The sequence below is a fragment of the Rhea pennata genome, chromosome 1 (assembly GCF_028389875.1).
Source record: "Rhea pennata isolate bPtePen1 chromosome 1, bPtePen1.pri, whole genome shotgun sequence".
NCBI classification, from domain to species: Eukaryota; Metazoa; Chordata; class Aves; order Rheiformes; family Rheidae; genus Rhea; species Rhea pennata.
In genome coordinates, this window is record NC_084663.1 from 86403328 (window position 1) to 86421446 (window position 18119).

Consider the following 18119-nt stretch of genomic DNA (forward strand, 5'->3'; position numbering starts at 1 on the left):
TTTGTCAGAATTTGAAAAGGTCAGAAAGAGCCTGTGTGGCTGATGTAGCCCCTTCCGGAGCTTTTTAGCAGTAAGCCCTCCTTCTGCTACCCCCAGGTGAGAAGGCAGGAGGGAGGTAGCGTAGAAAGCAAGAAAAACTGCACACCAGGTTGCACAGCATTAGGGCGGGTGGTGTGCAATGGGAGAAGTGTCTTGACTCCACTCTGGGCTATCCCCAACTGTGTCTATACTAGTGGTTGCTTGGGATGAGTGAGATGTGGATTAGCTGAGTGAGGTGTGTACAGATCATTTGCACAAGCCCCAGGAGGGTTATAGATGAAAAGACCGGCGAATGAGATAGAAGTCTGAATAACGTCTGACATAAAACCCAATGTATGTGAGGAAGATGAAAGGCAAGGGGCTTGGAGGTGCTGACACACAGTGACACTGTCTCACACAAACCCAGACTGTGATGACTCCCAAAACAGTCCCATCTTCCTAGATGGATCCAAGCTTCCAGTGACTCTAAGCATTAAAACAACTGCATTCATGTGCTGGTAAGTCCAAAGAGACATACACAAACTTTACTTCCCAAACATGTGAAAAACCCACTGACTCTCCAAAACATGCAAAAAAAAAAAAAAAAAAAAAAAAAAAAAAAAAGGCACGAGGCACAAACATCCTGACACATGAGAGCTCAATTCAGTTTGTTTTACTGGTGTGGGAACTCATGGCCCGACAAAGAACAATAGACTTGGACCCCTCAGGTGGCTGTCAAAAGTTGGCACAATCTGTTCCAGGCATCAAGCTGTGCATGGGTTTGGTACTGAATGTCCATTTGTCATCTGTGTCCACTCTTGATGCAGTGACAGGTTGCTTTATAGCTCAGCACTGTCTCTACTATTTCTTTCTCTTTTCTCAGGGTCAGGCACAGTCTTTCCTCATCACTTTATGATGAAAAGTTTGATTGTTTCTGAGGATCTGAGGAAATTACTTTCTGACTCTCTCATATTTCAGACCCTGGCGTGGAAAGTGTCTCTTCTATCTTAGTCTTTCTTCTCTCTCCTGTTGGTTGCTTGACTGCTCCCTTCTGATTTGGACTGCACCTTCTGTTTAGTACTTGATGCTAGAGGGAGAATTTCCCCGTAAAATATCCGTTCCCTCAAGACACATCCGCTCATTTCTTTAATTTCATCCTCACCTCCCTACCATTCCTCGACACGGTCCATTGACTCCCGAAAGAAGCACACGTGAAGCTGTGTTCAAAGGATCGCAGCCAGTGGGTAGGGTAGGACAGAGGGGGGGATCTTCTGACAGGGAGACCCCCCGCCCCCCCAGACAGCTCCCACTTTGCTCCCACGGCACCTGCGTGTCCCACGTCACGCGTGGGCAGCCCCGCCGCGCCGGTGAGGCTTGGCCGGTCCCGCAGCCCGGACCTCATCGCCGCCGCCCGCCCCCGGCCCCCGCCGCCCTGGCAGGCCCGGAGGACCCGAGTTCGGGGGCCGGGGATGCGGGCAGGGTGAGCGGCGCGGGGGGCCGCGGAGCAGCGCCCGCGAGGGGCGGCGAGCCCGGGAGCGGCTCCGGGCGTCTGCCCCCGGCGGGGGCGCAGCGGGGCCGGGGGCGGCGGCGGAGGAGCCTGGGGGATGGCCAGTGGGAGGGGGGATCCCGGGGGGCCTCCGCCCCCGCGGACAGGCCCGTCTGGGGGAGGCATTCACTGGAGAGCTCGAGCGACGGGTCCCTTGGAGACACCTCTCTCCATAGCAACCTAATCGCTTCCTGTGAAGATCCCGAAATAACCGGCAAGACGGGAGAGAGGGAAAGGAGCAGACAGCCGACACCGAGGGAGACGGCGAGAGCCGGGGGGGCAGGTCCGGCGGGCGGCCCGGCACGGGGGCTGCGGGCAGCGCAGCACGGCGCGGCGCAGCGCGGCGCGGGGGTGGGAAGGGCACCGGGCATCGCGCCGGCTCGGCGGCGCCGGGGCCAGCGGGGTCCCGGGCGGAGGGAGGTGAAGCCCCCGCGGGGCTGCCGCCCCCGGCGCCCCCTCCCCTCCCATTGCGCCCCTCGGGCTGCACCAGGCTCGGGAGCGACGGAGCCGGTCCGCGCCAGCAGCCATGGGGTTAACGGGAGGCAGCGAGCGAGAGAGACAGAGACAGAGAGAGAGAAAGAGGGGCTGGACCAGTCCTCGGCAGCTGTTTATTTCAAGGCATCTCTCTCTCCCTCAGCCAGAGCTCAGCCTCATCAAGCCTTCCTCCTCCTCCTCCTCCTCCTCTCCTTCCTTCGTCCTGGCCATGAGAGGCATCGGCAGCAGCAGCTCTGCTCCCCCAGCCCTGTGCTCTGCCAGCCCGGCTGACCCCCACTCGTCTCCCTGCAAGGTAAGTTCATCCTCTCATCCCGGGCTTGGGGGACGGTGCAGGGATGGGACTGCAGGGGTGAGGGGCAGGGAAAGACGTGCGCCTATCTACAAGTCATCTCTTCCCGTCTCCTTCCCTGTGTCCTTTCTCCCCCTTTTTCTTTCCCTTTCCCCATCTGGCCCCATCTGGTCACCCTGCCTCTCCCTCTAGAAGGCTGTCTCCTTTCCTCCTTGTGCTCTCCACCTCTTTCACTCTGGGGCAGGGCATCTCCAGGGGGCTGGATGGGAGGCACATCCCAGGCATTGCTGCTGCCTCTTGCCCTCCAGCTCCCAGCTCCATCACAGACCTGTTGTGCTGGAGCACTGGAGCCTGCACTGAGGAAGGCGACTTCAGCTGAATTGGCGCAGCTGGAGAAAGGAAACAGAGGGGTCAATCCCTTCTCCTGCCTGCTGAAGGGTGCAGCGTGCAATGGAGAGCAATTCAGATGTGAAAATTCAGCACCTTAAGCACTTGGATGCTCCCAGAAGTAGAAAACTGGGAGACAGACGATTGGCAGACTCATGACATGTATTGCAGGCAGACACTAGATGGCAGGGGACTGGCACCCCACAAGGCTGGCTGGAAGGGGGCCACACTCACAGTTCCCCAGTGCAGGGAGACTTACGCTCAGAGCAGCACTGGCAGGGTTCACACGCCCATTCCCTAGACACTGAAATGTCCAGATCTGTGGATACTGTCATCCTTCCAGCCTTGCATCATGCCCCAGGGCCCTAGTCTAGGATTTCTATACCCACCTTATAAGCACTTGCCCTGGTGCCCTGACACAGGAATTCCCGTTGGTGGTCAGTGAACACTGCAAGATCTGCAGCCCCTTGGACTAGTACTTGGTGAGCACTATTAGTCCCTCAGTGGTCCTGACTGATCCCCCTGGGTGTTTCCACCAGCCTTCACAGCCTGATGTGAGCCACTATTCAAACTGCCAAATCCAGCCCCCAAATTCAGCAAGCTTTCCCAGCTGTGTTCCCAAGCCCCACACCAGTGGGAACTCATTTCCCAGATGGGCTTGACATCTCCCACCCTAGAATGTCAGCATTTGGATTCACATGCCCAGCTGTGAAACCTCACCTGAGTGCAGTAGCCTTGCCTCCCAGGGGCAGCTGCCCTGGGATTCTCCCCTTCCCTCCTGTCCCCAGTACAGCAAGATGTATGACCCCTTTCCACCAGTGCTGAGATTCATGCTCCCTGCTACGAAACCAGGAATGACAGCATCTCTGCATCTTGGGCCATGAACTCAGGACGTCCTGGTCAACCAAGAAAAAGATAAGCATGGGGTAATGCCCTGGGATACCAGGCAGTGCGTGTGGGGTCCCACTGCCAGTGTCTGAGCTTGGTCCACTCAGTATTTGGAGATAACTGCTAGGTTTCATGGTCCCAGATTACAGTCTCATGTCGATGGCTGTCACCATAGCCCCTAATGCTGGCTGGGAGTTAAAAATGACAGCCAACCTAATGCACTCTCTCTGTGAGGAAGGGTGCATCCTCCTCTGGTTTGTTTTGATTTTTTTTATTACTATTTCAAGTGGGATCATTGCTGTGGGGGAGCTAGGCAAAGAAAGGATTTGCATGAAGCTCAGTGCTGCGGGGTTGCTAATGGTGAACATTATTTCAGCCGGCAGTAAGTTTCGTAATCTTGGCCCAGCTCCGGTGAATGTTCTGTTCCTCAGGTCATAAGGCTTTTTCCCCTTCTTTCATCCCTTCCCCCTCTCCCCAAACTGGTTGGCAATTTCACTGTTCCACTGGAACGTATCTGTCATGTGAGGTCATCACTGCATAAGGAAAGGTGATTGATTGCTTAGGTCACTGGGGCCTGTCCCATGCTGGGCTTTGAATACTAGGCTGGAGACCTTGAACTGGACTCCGTCTTCAAAGGAGAGCCAAGGTGGGGTGCAGAGAAGCACCGTGATGCATTCCCGGCAGATTGAGTCGCTGAGCAAACAGACTGCTGCATTCAGGACTAGCTGGAGCACTCTGAAAGCAGACGGCTTCATTCCTAGAGGCACGGTATCGCAGCAGTCAAGCCTGAGATGTTAGGAAAATACAGATAGATCATCATCTGCGAGCCGAGTCAGACAGAATCGGGTACAACTCGCTTCTCATTCCCAGATGGAAGGAGACTATCCGCTTCTCACTAACACACCATGTGTATGTTCGGCTTCATCCAATTGCTCCTCAGTCAGAGGCTGATCTCTGCTAGGCATCAAGGAAGCTGTGAGATTCTCAGATTTTAAGGCCAGAGGGACCATTTTGATCATCTAGTCTGACCTACAGCATAACACAGGCCAGAGAATTTCACCAGTTTCATTTCCTGCGTCAAGCTCATAACTTCTGATTGAACTATTGTGTATCTTTTAGAAATGCAGCCATATAAAAGCTTTAGGCAGTGGGGAATACACCACCTCCCTAGGTAAATTGGTCTAGTGTGTGACCCTCTTTATTAATAGGATTGTTCCTCATTTGAATTTGTCAAACTTCAGCATTTTGTAACAGAAGGTTACAGACTGCATTTGATGTGAGGGAGCTACAGAGCTGGTATCACCTGCGCACGGCTGGCAGCTCAGCTCCTTTATTCTCATGATAGCTTTCATTCTGAATACATTTGATCTTTAGGACCACTTTATATAGGAGTCCTGGACATGGAGAAGGAGTTGTCCACAGTGGATCTTAGGGCATCACCAGAGTGCGGTAGATTTTGAACTCTGGAGCTCCAGGTGTCACGTTCATGGGTTAGTCTATGCTCTCTGCTCAGACTGGGAAAGCAGCAGGCTTTGCTCCTATGTTTTAGTTAGGATGTCAATCCCCAGCCCCCTTGGTGCACTAGGATACATGTTTTGGGGCATAGCTACCAAGATCTGCTCTCTCAAGTCCCAGCAGCAGTGGTTCTGGGCTGCAGGAGACTTAAAAAGAGGGAGGGAGCACAGCTGGATCGCTGCCATTGGGGAACAGCAATAGGATTTGTGCTTCTATCCTGCAAATGCAGTGAGAGCAGTTCCTAATAGATTAGCCCCAGGGATCTTTAGTCTGGATCTGTAGTGGGGTCCATATGCATTAGCAAAGAGCAGTGAAATTCCTACTCCCAGCTTCCAAGCACCAAGATTCACAAACGGAGCTCAGTGAAGTGCCCTGGAGAAATAGCTTTGTCATTCACACTCTATCATCTGTGCATAACAGGTCACCAGAACACTGTGGTGAATGCCCCATATCTAGAGTGAAAATACACAGATCTGTGTTTGGACACTGGGAGCAACCCTGTCCATTCTTATTGCAACTAGACTGGGGAAACAGATCTGAAAGTCAGAGCTATGCCAGAGTGGCACTGGTGCAGAAATCTACTTTCTGCTCCTGCACAAAAAGGCCTCTGAAATGTAGGTGCAAGGATATTGAAATTTATACCTTCAGGCCAAAAGAGCGTTTGAGTCCCCTCATCCTCTCCAAAAATCTGCTGTTTTGTATCAGTATCTTTGCACAGGGCTAAATCAAAGGTATTTGTTATACTTGCCCTCAAATGCAGCAGGATTTGTGCCCAAGACACCATTCCATGCCAGAGTCTAACTGCAGGATGCCCCAGACATGTTTTATCTACTGCTTTGCTGGCAAACTACAGGGATATCCACACTCTGTTTTGCACGTTAGTCCTCCATGTACAGTGGAGTCCAACCCTCACTGTGATGTATCAGAGTCCAAATTCCTCCTCTTTGGCATCCTAGTATTTCTGCTGTGGGAGACACCTCTGTGCTTCTCCTAACTCCTGTGCAAAACACATTTGGGTTTATTAATACCAGGACACATTCTCAATCTCCAGTCACAATATGATCAACAAACCATAAACCATAATATGACGATTGATGCTTACATATCTCAATTCTGCACTCATCTGGAGACAGCTTTCAGGTATAAGCAGTGGGAACCACCTTTCCTTCACCATCTGCACCAGGATCTAGTCAAAAAAGTGTCTTATTCCTGAGATTTACACTTAGTTTTCAGGCTGACATTATAATAATGTTATATGTACAAGAGGACACCAGTGACAGGGGTTATAGGCATAACATGCTTCTAGGACTGAAATTCAGAACAGCAGATGTGAAGGCACTATATGTATAATTTGGCTCCGTAGAGATTCTTATTCTCAGTCTTTAAATCCTGGGAATCCTTGACCCAGGGTGCTGTTGCTGGAGTTCATAATCTCAGCCCAGAAGCATAGCAAGGTCTCTGTTGCAAGATACTAGTGAGGCAATTCATACCAACAAGCAAGAATACAGGGAGCTGGGTGCTCTAGCTCATCAATATTGTGTTTTGCAGACCAGCATTGTGTACCTACCTCCAGGCATGTCTCTCTCAGCTAAGCCATCTGTGCAAGGAGGAATGCTAGCACTTGCGTGCTCCCAACATACCACACTCCCCCAAGGGATTAGCATTAAGGTGTACCTGCACCAGGGGAGGATTTCCATTTCAGAAATGGTACTGTCAAGATTCACATGCTCCTGCACAAAAAGTCCACATCTCCAAAGATCAGAGTTGTAACTGATAATGCCACACCGCAAGCGCAGCAGGCTCTTTGTCTTGAGGAACTAACGTCTATTATGGAGTTCCAGACATGGCCATGGGCACTCCAGACCAACTTGCAATCACACACAGTGATTTGTGTGCCCCTGAGCCAAGGGATTCACATGGTGAGATCCCTGACACTTAGAATTCACTCCTTTTCCAAAGTCCAAAAGAAGTTCTGTCATAGATTTCCATTGCCAGACATGATCCTCCATAGTAGTGTGATCATAATCTAGGTGGCCGAGATCTTACCATCACAGGGGAGCCTCTGGCTTTGAAAAAAACTTTCTCCTGCTGCTGCCTCTCTGTACAGATGCATTTTAAAGCTAAGTCCCCTCTAAGGCTTAGAGGTTCAGGAGCAAAGTACAAAGAACTGCTGAGAATAGCTGCTGTTTTCTCCTCATCTTCATATCAAGATCTCTCCTGAGACTGATCTTGCCCTGGAGGGAAGGGCAGGGCACATTAGCCGACGATTCCTTTTTTCCTGTGAACTTTGTTTAAATATTTAACAGAAAGAAACTAAAAATATCCACAGTTAATGCGGCAGGAACTAGACAGCTGCGCACTTCTCTTGGTGTTCTTCCTCCTGACCCATCTGCTCAGGTGCACATTATGGGATGTGTGTTCCTCTACCCACAGCAAGCACCAGGCTCTTCCCTTAGAAGGTGCTGCAGGGTTCATTTCCCTTTAGTTAATCACTTGGGTTAAGCAGCAGAGGATGGTTATAACTCCTTGGGAGCTGTGAATGCTTCAAGGCAGAACACAGTTGTTGCAGGCCTAGCGTTGGCAGGGTGTTTGGTCTTTGTGTTGACTCCCACCTAAACTCCCCTGGCCAAGTATCCCTTTTTCTCTATCCCAGAAGCCACAGAAGGGCAGGAATGTAGGTTGCTGGCATTCATGCTTTCCTTTTCACAATGAAGGAATAAGCTGAATATCGCAAATGATTTTTGTGTATGTGTGTGAGGTCTTTGTTGTGGTGAGAATCCTGGGTCAGGCACATAATAACTCATCAGGGAAGGGCCGAGGCTGAGGTTGTGCTGTGCCCTGCCAAAGGAAAGGGGCAGACAGCATGAAAGGCAGCCAGGCTGTAGCCAAACTGCAATGCCAGAGGATGGTGTGTGGCCAGCACAGAAATCCAGCCTGGGGAACCAGCCCTTATTCTGTGTTACCTGTGCTGCTTAGCACTACTCAGTGATGGGAGGTGGGAGAGAATTGGGAGAAATAGGGGAGAAAGAGAGAGCTGGAACAGCAGAGAGGACGCTAAGACAAGGAGCGTGGAAAGGTAATTCCATGTTTGCCAAGAGAAATGTAAATAATAAATATTTGATAAGCATATTTTTGGCCTTAAATTCTTTAGTAAGGCTGGACTTTTCTCGCTGATTCACTCTCTCTTTCACAATTTTCTTTGTTTATCACTCTTGTATTTCCCCCCTCTCCCTCACTCTGACACACAATGAAAAGGATCTTTCTTAATAAATGGATTACACGCTCTACACTATAAATAAACATAGGAATTAAGATCCCAACTTGTTCTAGCGATAAGCAAACAAAGATACTGAATTCCCCTCTTGGTCCTCAGACAGGAGGGTCTCCCGGGAGCCTGTGCCTGCATCCCAGCTTGTGTGCTCGAGAGACTGCTCGTTGCTCTCATGTGCATACGCTAATATGTGTGTTTCTGTGTGGCATTTGGGAGAGATGCGTCTCCGAATGGGAGAGCACATGGGCACAGCAGGCTAAGGAGGGCAGATGCGTGCGTGTGAGGGCTCTGCACCACTCTGCCAGCTGAGGTCAAGTGTTCAAGGTGGCTATACAGTTATTGCAAAAGATGCAGTTATATCTCTCTCTTTTGCCTCCCAGTGAAGACCATGAGAGCAGATCCTTGCTGAGCGAAGACATTGTTGCATCCAAGATGGAGCCCAGTGCCTGGTACGTTCACAGCTCCCCACATCAACCAGCAACGTGGGAACAAGATGGGAGCAAGGGTGGTGGGGCAGCTTGGCTTTTCCAGCAGGAAGGACATTTTGGATAATTCTCTTTTTCCTTCTACCTCCACAGCATGATGCTTCCACTGGTTTCCTGCATCTACTCATTGCAGCTGTGGCATTTTCTGCTTCTGCTCTCAGCCTTTCCTCTTCCTACTGTTTGGTCTCTTCGTTCTCGGGGCCCTGTGGCCACTCGGCCTCTCTGTGCCCGTCGAAGTCCCTCTGCCCATCGGCCCATCTGCATCTGGGACAGGATCTCACTGCCAGAGAGAGATCTGCGCTTCATCCTACCACGTCAGCGATCCCTGCCCTCGCGGGGGGCAGAGCTGCGGCATGTTGTGCGGCTGAGGCGCCAGGCTGTGGGGGGCCGGCCTGCCACCCCGTCTGGTTTTGAGGATGGCATGCCTTCCTCCCAGTACCCCTGGGCCATTGTGTGGGGCCCCACAGTGTCAGACGAGGATGGAGGAGATGCCAACTCAGCTAACCCGGGCTTTCCTCCGCTGGGTTACACCTTTGTTTCACCACATGGGATGGCAACGGCTCAGCCCAACTCCCATTCACTCCTGCACAACGCGGGACTCAACCTGCGCGAGACTCCAGCCACGCTGCGGCCCTTCTTGTTTGGGCCCCGGGGAGAAGGTAAATCTGCTCTTTGCTTCTTTTGCCACCATCCATGCAGGGGCAGCTCCTTCTGCAAAAAACAGAAGTGCCCCAGCAGGAAGCTTCCCTTATGGTGCTGTTCTCCAGGGATTTACATGTCTCTCATGTTCCTACTTTCCCTTTTCTGTCTCACAGGTGTGGACCCCCAGCTCTATGTCACTATCACCATCTCCATCATCATTGTCCTGGTTGCCACCGGCATCATATTCAAGTTCTGGTGAGTGGGGCTTGGGGCAATGAATATTGTTTCTTAATGGGGCTCTGAAAGCATCATTGGTATCTGCAAGTAGGTAGAAGGGCTGTATGCTTTGCTGGAAGAGGAAGGCCTTTGACCTAAGGGTGCGGATCTGGTGCTGTAAGCCTTCGGGAGGTTTGGTGCGTGGCTCCACTGAGCCATATGCTGTGCATGTTGGAGTCCTGTGAACTCCTCTGTCACCAACGGCTGAGGCATGTCTGAACAGGCACTCTCATCTCACTGCTCTTCTTTCTCCAAAGCTGGGATCGTAACCAGAAGCGCCGGCGTCACTCTGGGCAGCAGAGCGGCGGCAGGCAGCAGGAGAGCCAGCAGCCCCTCACGGACCTGTCCCCCACCACTGTCAGCATTTTGGGGCCCTACAGTGACTCACTGGCCCCCACACCAGAGGCAGAGGAATGCAGGCAGGGCCAAGAGGGCATGGAGAAACTGGGGGGCCATGGAAAGAGCGCTGCCTTCCAGCTCAATCGGTGAGTGCTGACAGGGATGTCAGTGGGCTGGGAGGGAGAGGGACTGTGAGAGTGGTGGGGGAGTTAGGGAAAGGCAGGTGAAGGAAGGGCAAGGCGGAGTGACTTTGAAAAGTGCCTATATGAACAAAGCAGCGTCGGTTAATGGGGGCTCTGGGGCAGTGTAAGTATAAGCAGCTCCCATCTCTAATTCTTTTCCAATTCCGTTCTCCCCCTAGAATCCCACTGGTGAACCTGTGACGCACAAGGGAGAAGCAGAGCTGGCTCCCCTCACCCTCCTGTTACAGCTGGGGAGCACATACTTCTGTCGCCTCTGCTACCCCAGGAAAAAAAACAATCTCCTTGTGCCATGGCCCACCACCACCATCGCTAACTAACCAATCAAACCAGGATGTATCTGGGCAATGGACAAGCTAGGCCTCATTAGTCTCCTGCTGGGGGAAGTTTGGGGACCTCTCTATGCAGGACAGGATGATGAGAGAGTGGTATGGTGGGAAGGGAGATAGCGGACGGTGTTGTGAAAGCTTAATCTCCCCTGCCCCTCTCCTAGCACACACGAACATACACACTTCAATCTCTGTGACTCTCCCACAAGTGCATGCCTGACATTGGGGATAGGGGAGGTGGAAAGGTGTGCTCCTGTCCCCATGGGCCCAAACCCCTCTGTGTGCCCCTTTCCATGTCGTGTGCTTTGAAGTGAACATCCGGAGTTCAGTGGCTGCAGAACTCCCTGCTGGGGCTTAGTCTCTCCTGAGCAGGGATCCAGGTGATGGCAGGTTCTTCTGTTTCCAAGGCCTTGACCTTCTGGAGGGTCCCAAGAGTGGGTAAATATGGGCAGAAGAGGCTTACACAGCACCTGACCCTCCTCATCAACCCATTTCCTTGAGGGAAACATGCCCCCCGCCTTTATTATTCATATATTTGGTTTTTTTTCTGCCTAACACTATTCTGTTTTCTCTCCTCAGCCTGTACCTTCCTTCATCTCTCAATCACCATTTTTTTGTTTCTTTTATCCCCCTCATTTTCCTCCTCCCACTTCTCTTGCCAGTTAAGCTTGGGAAACAGTTCCTTTCACTTTCCAAACCTTTTGATCTCTTGAAAGCCTCCTTTCTGTCCCCCTCAGTCCTCTCAATCTCCTTCAGAAAGTTTTTATCTCTACTATATGGTGATGTTTTTCAGAAAATCTGAGGTGAAGCCCATCAGGTCATTTAGCAAGCATCCTGTACATTGGAATACTGCCAAAGCAGCTGAAGTATGACATGCAGACGTAGCTGGGTATTAGGAGCTTCGATTTCACTGGGCTGGGGTAGGGAAGTGCTTTGAAAAGCTCCTGTAACAAGCAACAGGGAGCAGAGATGACTGTACTTTGGATGACAAAGAGCAATTTGGCGATGACCTCTGGGAACATATGGAGGGTTGCTATGTACTGCTGGTAGGTCACTGCTGGGACATTCATATCTGCCTTGTGGCTGGAGACCTACCAGGCAAAACTCACCAAGGGCTTGAAAGACAGGATATCTTTACTACAACCAGACATGGGGCTGCAGCCTTCCTGAGCATGCTGCCCTGGCTGGCTGGGCAGCAGGAGCAATGGCACAGGTATGGGTGCAAACCAGTTGCTTGAGCATATACTGAGGGGCTGTGGCGGTGTGGAGACTAGGTAGCCACATCGTCAGTGCTGTTGTTACTTGTGTGAGCATGATCAATGTATCTCAACCTCCTATTAGATGTGTACCCATGGACATCACTGAGGCACTGGGAAATGGCAAATTTCAGCTTGATGCCAGTAGTTGTCCTACCTTAGCTTTTGTAGATACCTTCAAAGTAATTCACAGATGCCAGGTTGACAGCTACTGGGCTGAAATGATGCAGACTTCAGCTGGGTTGTCCCCCCACTACAATCACACCTTCAATTGCTGGGCTGATGTGTCCAGAGACAGAAGAATCACCCACAGTTTGAAGGACCTGATGCCTCATGCAAAGGCTTTGACTGAAAGTTACCCATCATTTCAGAGAAAAGGAAATGGCCCTTTCATTCTTTCATAATAAAGCATATTCTTTATAGGGCAAAGGACAGGGAGTTGCACAAGAGGTTTGGTTCTGTCCATTTACCTAGGTGATTTCAGGTCCCATCTGACTCACCATAAAGGACATTTAAATGAGAGTGTAAATTGCAATAAGCTTCACAGAAAAACAGTGGAGATTTGGAGAAAATGACAGGTCAAATAAAATTACAGGCTTATTAGAATCACAGAATGTCAGAAAGATGTAAATGGAAAAGAACTCTGGAGATCTCTAGCCTAAGCACAGTTTGAGTTCCTGCTTACTCTAGGGCATATGATTGCTTTAGGATAGGTTGATCTGCTACTGAGCCTTTTCCTTATTTTGGCTCCACTCGAGGCTTTGGGTGAACATTCAAGCTAGGGATGGACAGATGTTCCACAAACACTGGGGCAGATAGCTTTTTTGCCCATTGTATGCTTATCACTGCCCCCTTCAGCTGAGGGCACAATGGGAGTTGTTCTCCCTCACACTAGCACAACTGGAGCTCGAAAAGACATCTGCATACAGCCTGCAAAGGCTGCATAGATTATTGCTGGCAGTTTACAATATAATGCCTTGAACTGGTTTAAATAATTTTCCAGACCAGATTGTTCTTTGATCAGTATCATTTGTTGAAAAAAGGCCAGAGTTTAGACTCTGCCACCTTTAAGGGCTGTCCTTGGACTTTCTCTCTCCACCTTTCTACATGCTGCATGGAGAGAAGGTCTATAAGAAAGTGGTAAGGCATTGTAGGAGGCACAGTAAGAACATTTTCCAACACCTATTGCAGTGAAGCACTGAGCTCTGGTGGCCAGGCTTTTGTAAACTCTGCAAACAAACCAGATTTTGGTGTTTTATTTTAATGTGTCTCTCTTTAATTAAAAGCATCTCCAGAAAGTGATGCCTTTCAGGGATGCTGTGGCAAAGGGGTAGCTGGGAAATGCAGTAGAGAAAGCTCCTACAGTGGCAGAAGCTTGGATATAATGAAAATCTTTTCCAAGCCAAATTTTTCTAACCAAATATATTTTTATGACAGCTCTTCACTCTCTCACATGAAACAGGTTATATATGAGAACCACATTCACTGTCCTGCCCAAACTTTCATTGCTGAATTTTTCTGACTGGAGCAAAATAGTCAAAACATGTTAGACACACAAGCTTTTTCCAGTCAATAAATAATCTCACTGGATGTGTTTTCTTCATGCCTGAAGCCTTATAAACCACCTTCACCTATGTAGAATGGACCCCAAGCATGCCTGCAGTATTCTTCCTTGGTCCAAGCTAATAGTCCATGAGATTTGCATGTGGACTGATTGACAGCACAGAGTACAAAGCCAGGGCAAAGAGGCCAGCACCTTCTCCATCCGAAACTGTCAGCTTTCCTTGTCTTCCAGATGACTTGTGAAAGATCTGAGTTAATTCTCCCAGGGGAAATTTTACAGAGAGCAAACTGGGTGGGGGCAATGACTGAAAATATTTGTAAACTTGGGCTGAGCCTATCAAATATTTCTGGCCAATTAAAATGAAACATCCAGGTGCACTGGGTGAGTTGAAATGAACTGTTTCGGTGCTGAACTCCAAATGCGAACAAGAGAGTGGTCTCTTTGTGACCATAGTGAGAAAGAGGGGAAATTTGGGGAATAATCTCTCTGCTCTGCTCTTTATTGCTTTGGAGAAGGAAGGAACTTGAACTTCTCTCTCTGTTTGCTCAGCTGAGTGACACAGCTACAAGGCCAAATCTTACCTGTGTTTTCCCATTCGGATTGTTGTGATTGCCAGGCAGGGGAGCAGACCACCAACATATGCTTCTGCACCTCTCCCCTGGTTCAGTTCCCAGGGACTTAAATCCATCCAAGCATCCTATGGTTTCAGAGAGGGCTATCTACCTCTTCCTCAACGGCACCCAAGTGCCCTTGTTAATCTGGCCCTTCCATTCCCAATTTCCTTTCTGTTACAGAAAAATGCTTGTAAAGGAATGTTTGTTCCCAGAAGAAATGCTATCACCTTCAAATTGTTCTGAATTAACCATGGTTTTTGCTTTTCACGTGGAAACACCAAGTCTGTGGCACAGCCTCAGAGCTGAATCCTGCAGCACAGAAGCCCTGGGCTAAACTCCAGCTCCCCTATCACACCCCAGTTGATGTCTCACTGTAGTCCTGGCCCTGTCTTGGCAAGACAAGAGAGGGGGGCCCGCTTCTTTTACCGTCTGCCAGCTCCGCGCTCTTTTCCTGTTATTCCCATTGTTTTCCTACTTCCCCCTCCTGTCCTGTATCAGTCTCACTCCCTGTTATCTCTGCCCTCCTGCTGTTTTGCTCTACCTACTCCTTTCTTGTTCTCTCTTGGCCATTCAGTCTCGTTTTGCCACTGCTCCCATCCTGTCCCTCTGTTCTGCTCCCTGAGTCCCTGCTTGTTCTCGCTTTTCTCCCTCCACTGCCCTTGTGCGCTGTGATATATATTTTTGTAGGATTTCTCTTCTCCTTGTGGTGAAATATTCAATTCTTGTGGGATGTTAGTTTCAACATTTTTAAATAAACCTTTGCAAAATACTGAAAACTGAGCTCTTGCTGCTTAGAAGAGGCCGTAATGGAGAGGTCAAGGGTGGGAGAGAAGGACTTCCCCTTGCGGAAACCGTACAGGGATTTGAGCTCAGACATTTGGCATCCTGTGGCCTGTTCCAGACCATTGGACAGGACAATTTGATCACAAGTCTGTCTCACCTTGGTCTCCTCACAGGCTCACGAGGCCATGCAAGCCTCCTCACAGGTTTCCATAAGAGGTGTCCCCTGCTTGAGGAGGCTGCTGAGGCCCCTCTCACCAGCTTCTCAGCCTTGAGTGGCTGTTTTGGTACTGGAGCTGCTGTTGCCAGGCCATGTTAAAGGGCTGTTTGTAACAAGTTGGTTCATGCAAGGAGCCAGGATAGCTGTGAGAGGTAAGAGAAACTGAAGGGAAGGGAGGGAGGCAGAGAGATGCAGGAGCAGAAACCTCCCTCGCTCTGTTCCCGCGGCTGCCTCCGCATTTTCTATTTACAGCCCTGCTGCCTCCCCTCCTGGCCACAGTGCTGCTGCCGTTGCTGGTTTCCAGGGCTGCTCTGTAATTAAGCATCCTTGTCTCTCATAACTCCTCCACTTCATGAGCTCTGGCAACTATCAGCACAGGGGTGGGCAAGCAGGGGGATGCTACAGACCAGCAGCAGACACTGGGGTGGATTTTAAGGGCTGTGTTCCCTGGCAATTGCATGAGGATTGCCAGGCACCGCGAATGGCTCCTGGACCCCTACCCCCCCCCCCCCCGCCCAATCACTGGCAGAATCCTGCTAGGCACTGGAGACATCCTTGCTCTGCTGCTCTTGTGTTGGAGGAGGAACCAGGCTCTCCAGCCCAGATCTGGCTTCAGACACTGTCCTGAGGTCTTTGCCTGCTGGAAGGGGGATAAAGCAAGCCTGACACCTCCTCTAAGCCATGTCTTACTGGAAATAGCACCGTGCTTTTTCCTCCTCCCCAAATATTTCCCTGGTGCTTCTTTTAAAGGGGACAGACCTCTTTTCTTCAGGCCTCTGCCCACTCAAGGAACCAAAAGTCCAGTCATTGCCATCCTGGGGCATATCCATGCTGCTGAGGGGAGCTGTACCTCCAGGTAACGGCTGGGGACTGCAGTGTACTGAAGCAGGGGCAAGATGCCTCCTCCTGATCTTCTGGGGCCATCTTCTCCTCCTTATCTTCTGGGACCATCTTCTCTAGGTCCTTCCCTTGAGTCTCTGCCCACTGCAGAAGGCAGCTGTGCTGCTGTGCGGGGGCTGTAACCCACCGGGAATGGGAAATGGGTGCTCTGTTGACAATACGGGCTCCCTCGAGGTAGAGCCCACATCCAGCATCACTGCTGGGCTGCCTGCCCTCCAGGTGACACCCCACTCACTGCACAGGGCCTCTGCAGGCTGGAGGTAGCCCCAGGCCCATCAGCAAGCAGACATATGCTGGTGGCAGCTGTCCCTTGCCCATGCTCATGAGAGACAGAATGACATCTGTTTTTGCTCCTGTGCAGAATGTGGGAGGAGGAAGTCCCTTCATCCCTGTTATTATAGATGGCTTGTCAGACTCATCTTCCAGGGTGATCCTCTCTAATTAATTACACATAGAGGCTCTTGGGTTGGGCAGGCAAAGAAGACTTCTTATGGTGCTGAAATTAAAGACTCATAAATTCATCAGAACAGCAAAAAGTCTTATATGAACCTCATCTGCTTCCAGACAGAGCTTGCTGCTAGCTTCTCTGTCATCAGATGATTTTTCTCTGGTGTCTTCTTAGCAGAGGCAGAGCCTGCAGGCACTCAGTGAAATATTCCCTTTTTTCTACCAGGACTTGCTCCCTGCCTCACAGAAGCTCCATGAGTTGCTCTTTTTTCTTCTGGCTTTCTGACACATTGAGAGGCTGGCACATTCCCTTCCTATCACCAATCCTTGATCTGTCTCTCTTGTCCACCTGCTCATGCTGACTTTCCATCCTTCCAGCCTTCTCCCAGCCCTGCCTCTTTCCCCAGCATCCCCTTTCCTTCTCACTCTCTGATGAGGCACTAGAGCAGAGCAGCACATTGAACAAGGGGCAGGAGATGGAAGGAATTGATGGAAACAATTAAATCAAAGAAGAACAAATAAAAACTATACAACCACATCAAAACATATAGAAATCACCCAGCAAGGGGCTGGAAAACAAGCAAAAGTTATTGCTGACTCTGTGATTTCCTGGGAAGGACAGCACTTCAGAAAGACATAATCAAAGTGGCTCCCAAAGCTGGGATCCCCCCCCAGCTAAGTGCTTTCTCTAACCTGCAATAAATTGTCCCATTATAAAAAAATGAGGCAACTGCCTACTGGAAGTGTCTGTCAAAATAGATGTTTGGCAGTGAGTTAGAGCACTTCCTTATCTTCCCTAGAAGAACAAGGAAGTTCTCCAGAGTTGGCACCCCTGAGCTGGGAATTAGGGCTCCATGCCCTCTGGCTCTGCACTCCTTTGTGGGCCTGCCCTTGCTGGTTATTGCCATTTTGTGTGCCTTTGCAATATGCTCTGTGAGAGAACTGGCCCAAGGATGTGGGCACCACAGCGGTGGTGGGAGAGCACTAGTGGAGCTGCGGGGCTTCACTGGGCTCCATGGGCTCACAGTGTAGATTGGGCATGGCAGCAGTGGGTGCGCTGTGCTTATTCAAGTGTAAGCCTAGGCGCAAGGGGACCAGTCAGCTTAAGTTAGAGATGCCTCCTGCATCCTGCTAAAGGGATGTGACTTTGCAGGTGGCAGTTTAATTAGCAGCAATGTACAACTGGAAATTGCCATGTAGAATAACCCTGAAACAAGCAACTACTCATTTTGCTGTCATGTAATGGAGTAGAGCTGTTTGCTTGGTTCATGCCTGCTTTGATCCCAAGAAGCAGAATTGAGCCTCTATTGAGGGCTGCTGTGTCTCCAAGAGCATATCATGCTCAGTGAATAACAGACCATTCAGTGATGCATTCCACATTGATCCAAAGCACAGCATGCTCAAGGAGTGACCAGAATACAAGCAAAACCATCTTCAGCTTCAGATCAATCCCCACAAGGGATCTGGCAGGGGAACAAATGCCATTCTCCGCTCTGGGGATCTGCTCTGCATCTCTGTGGCTCCTGGTTAGAGCTCCAGTGACAGCAAAGAAGATGCTATAGGGTAGCCAGTCTAGTTTGAGGTCCAAAGTCCTTTGACGGCTGAAGAATCTGTGAGAGTTCAACAAACAAGCAAGCAAATAAGCCCAGGGTGACTCA

At 50.3% G+C, this 18119-nt stretch overlaps 1 protein-coding gene across 1 annotated transcript; it reads left to right on the top strand.

The window, feature by feature from the left end:
• The first annotated feature begins 8841 nt into the window (after positions 1–8841).
• PIANP (PILR alpha associated neural protein) lies at positions 8842–10534 on the top strand. Its single transcript, XM_062571426.1, has 5 exons — positions 8842–8858; positions 8988–9553; positions 9710–9791; positions 10070–10297; positions 10513–10534. The coding sequence occupies exons 1-5, from the start codon at positions 8842–8844 to the stop codon at positions 10532–10534; spliced, it is 915 nt and encodes a 304-aa protein (XP_062427410.1).
• Positions 10535–18119: the final 7585 nt, after the last annotated feature.

What these genes read in the sequence shown, in the direction of transcription:
- PIANP (XM_062571426.1), top strand. An exon ending in GGCATCATATTCAAGTTCTG is followed by an intron (nt 9,792 to 10,069) that starts GTGAGTGGGGCT and finishes CTTTCTCCAAAG; the next exon opens with CTGGGATCGTAACCAGAAGC. An exon ending in GCTGCCTTCCAGCTCAATCG is followed by an intron (nt 10,298 to 10,512) that starts GTGAGTGCTGAC and finishes TTCTCCCCCTAG; the next exon opens with AATCCCACTGGTGAACCTGT.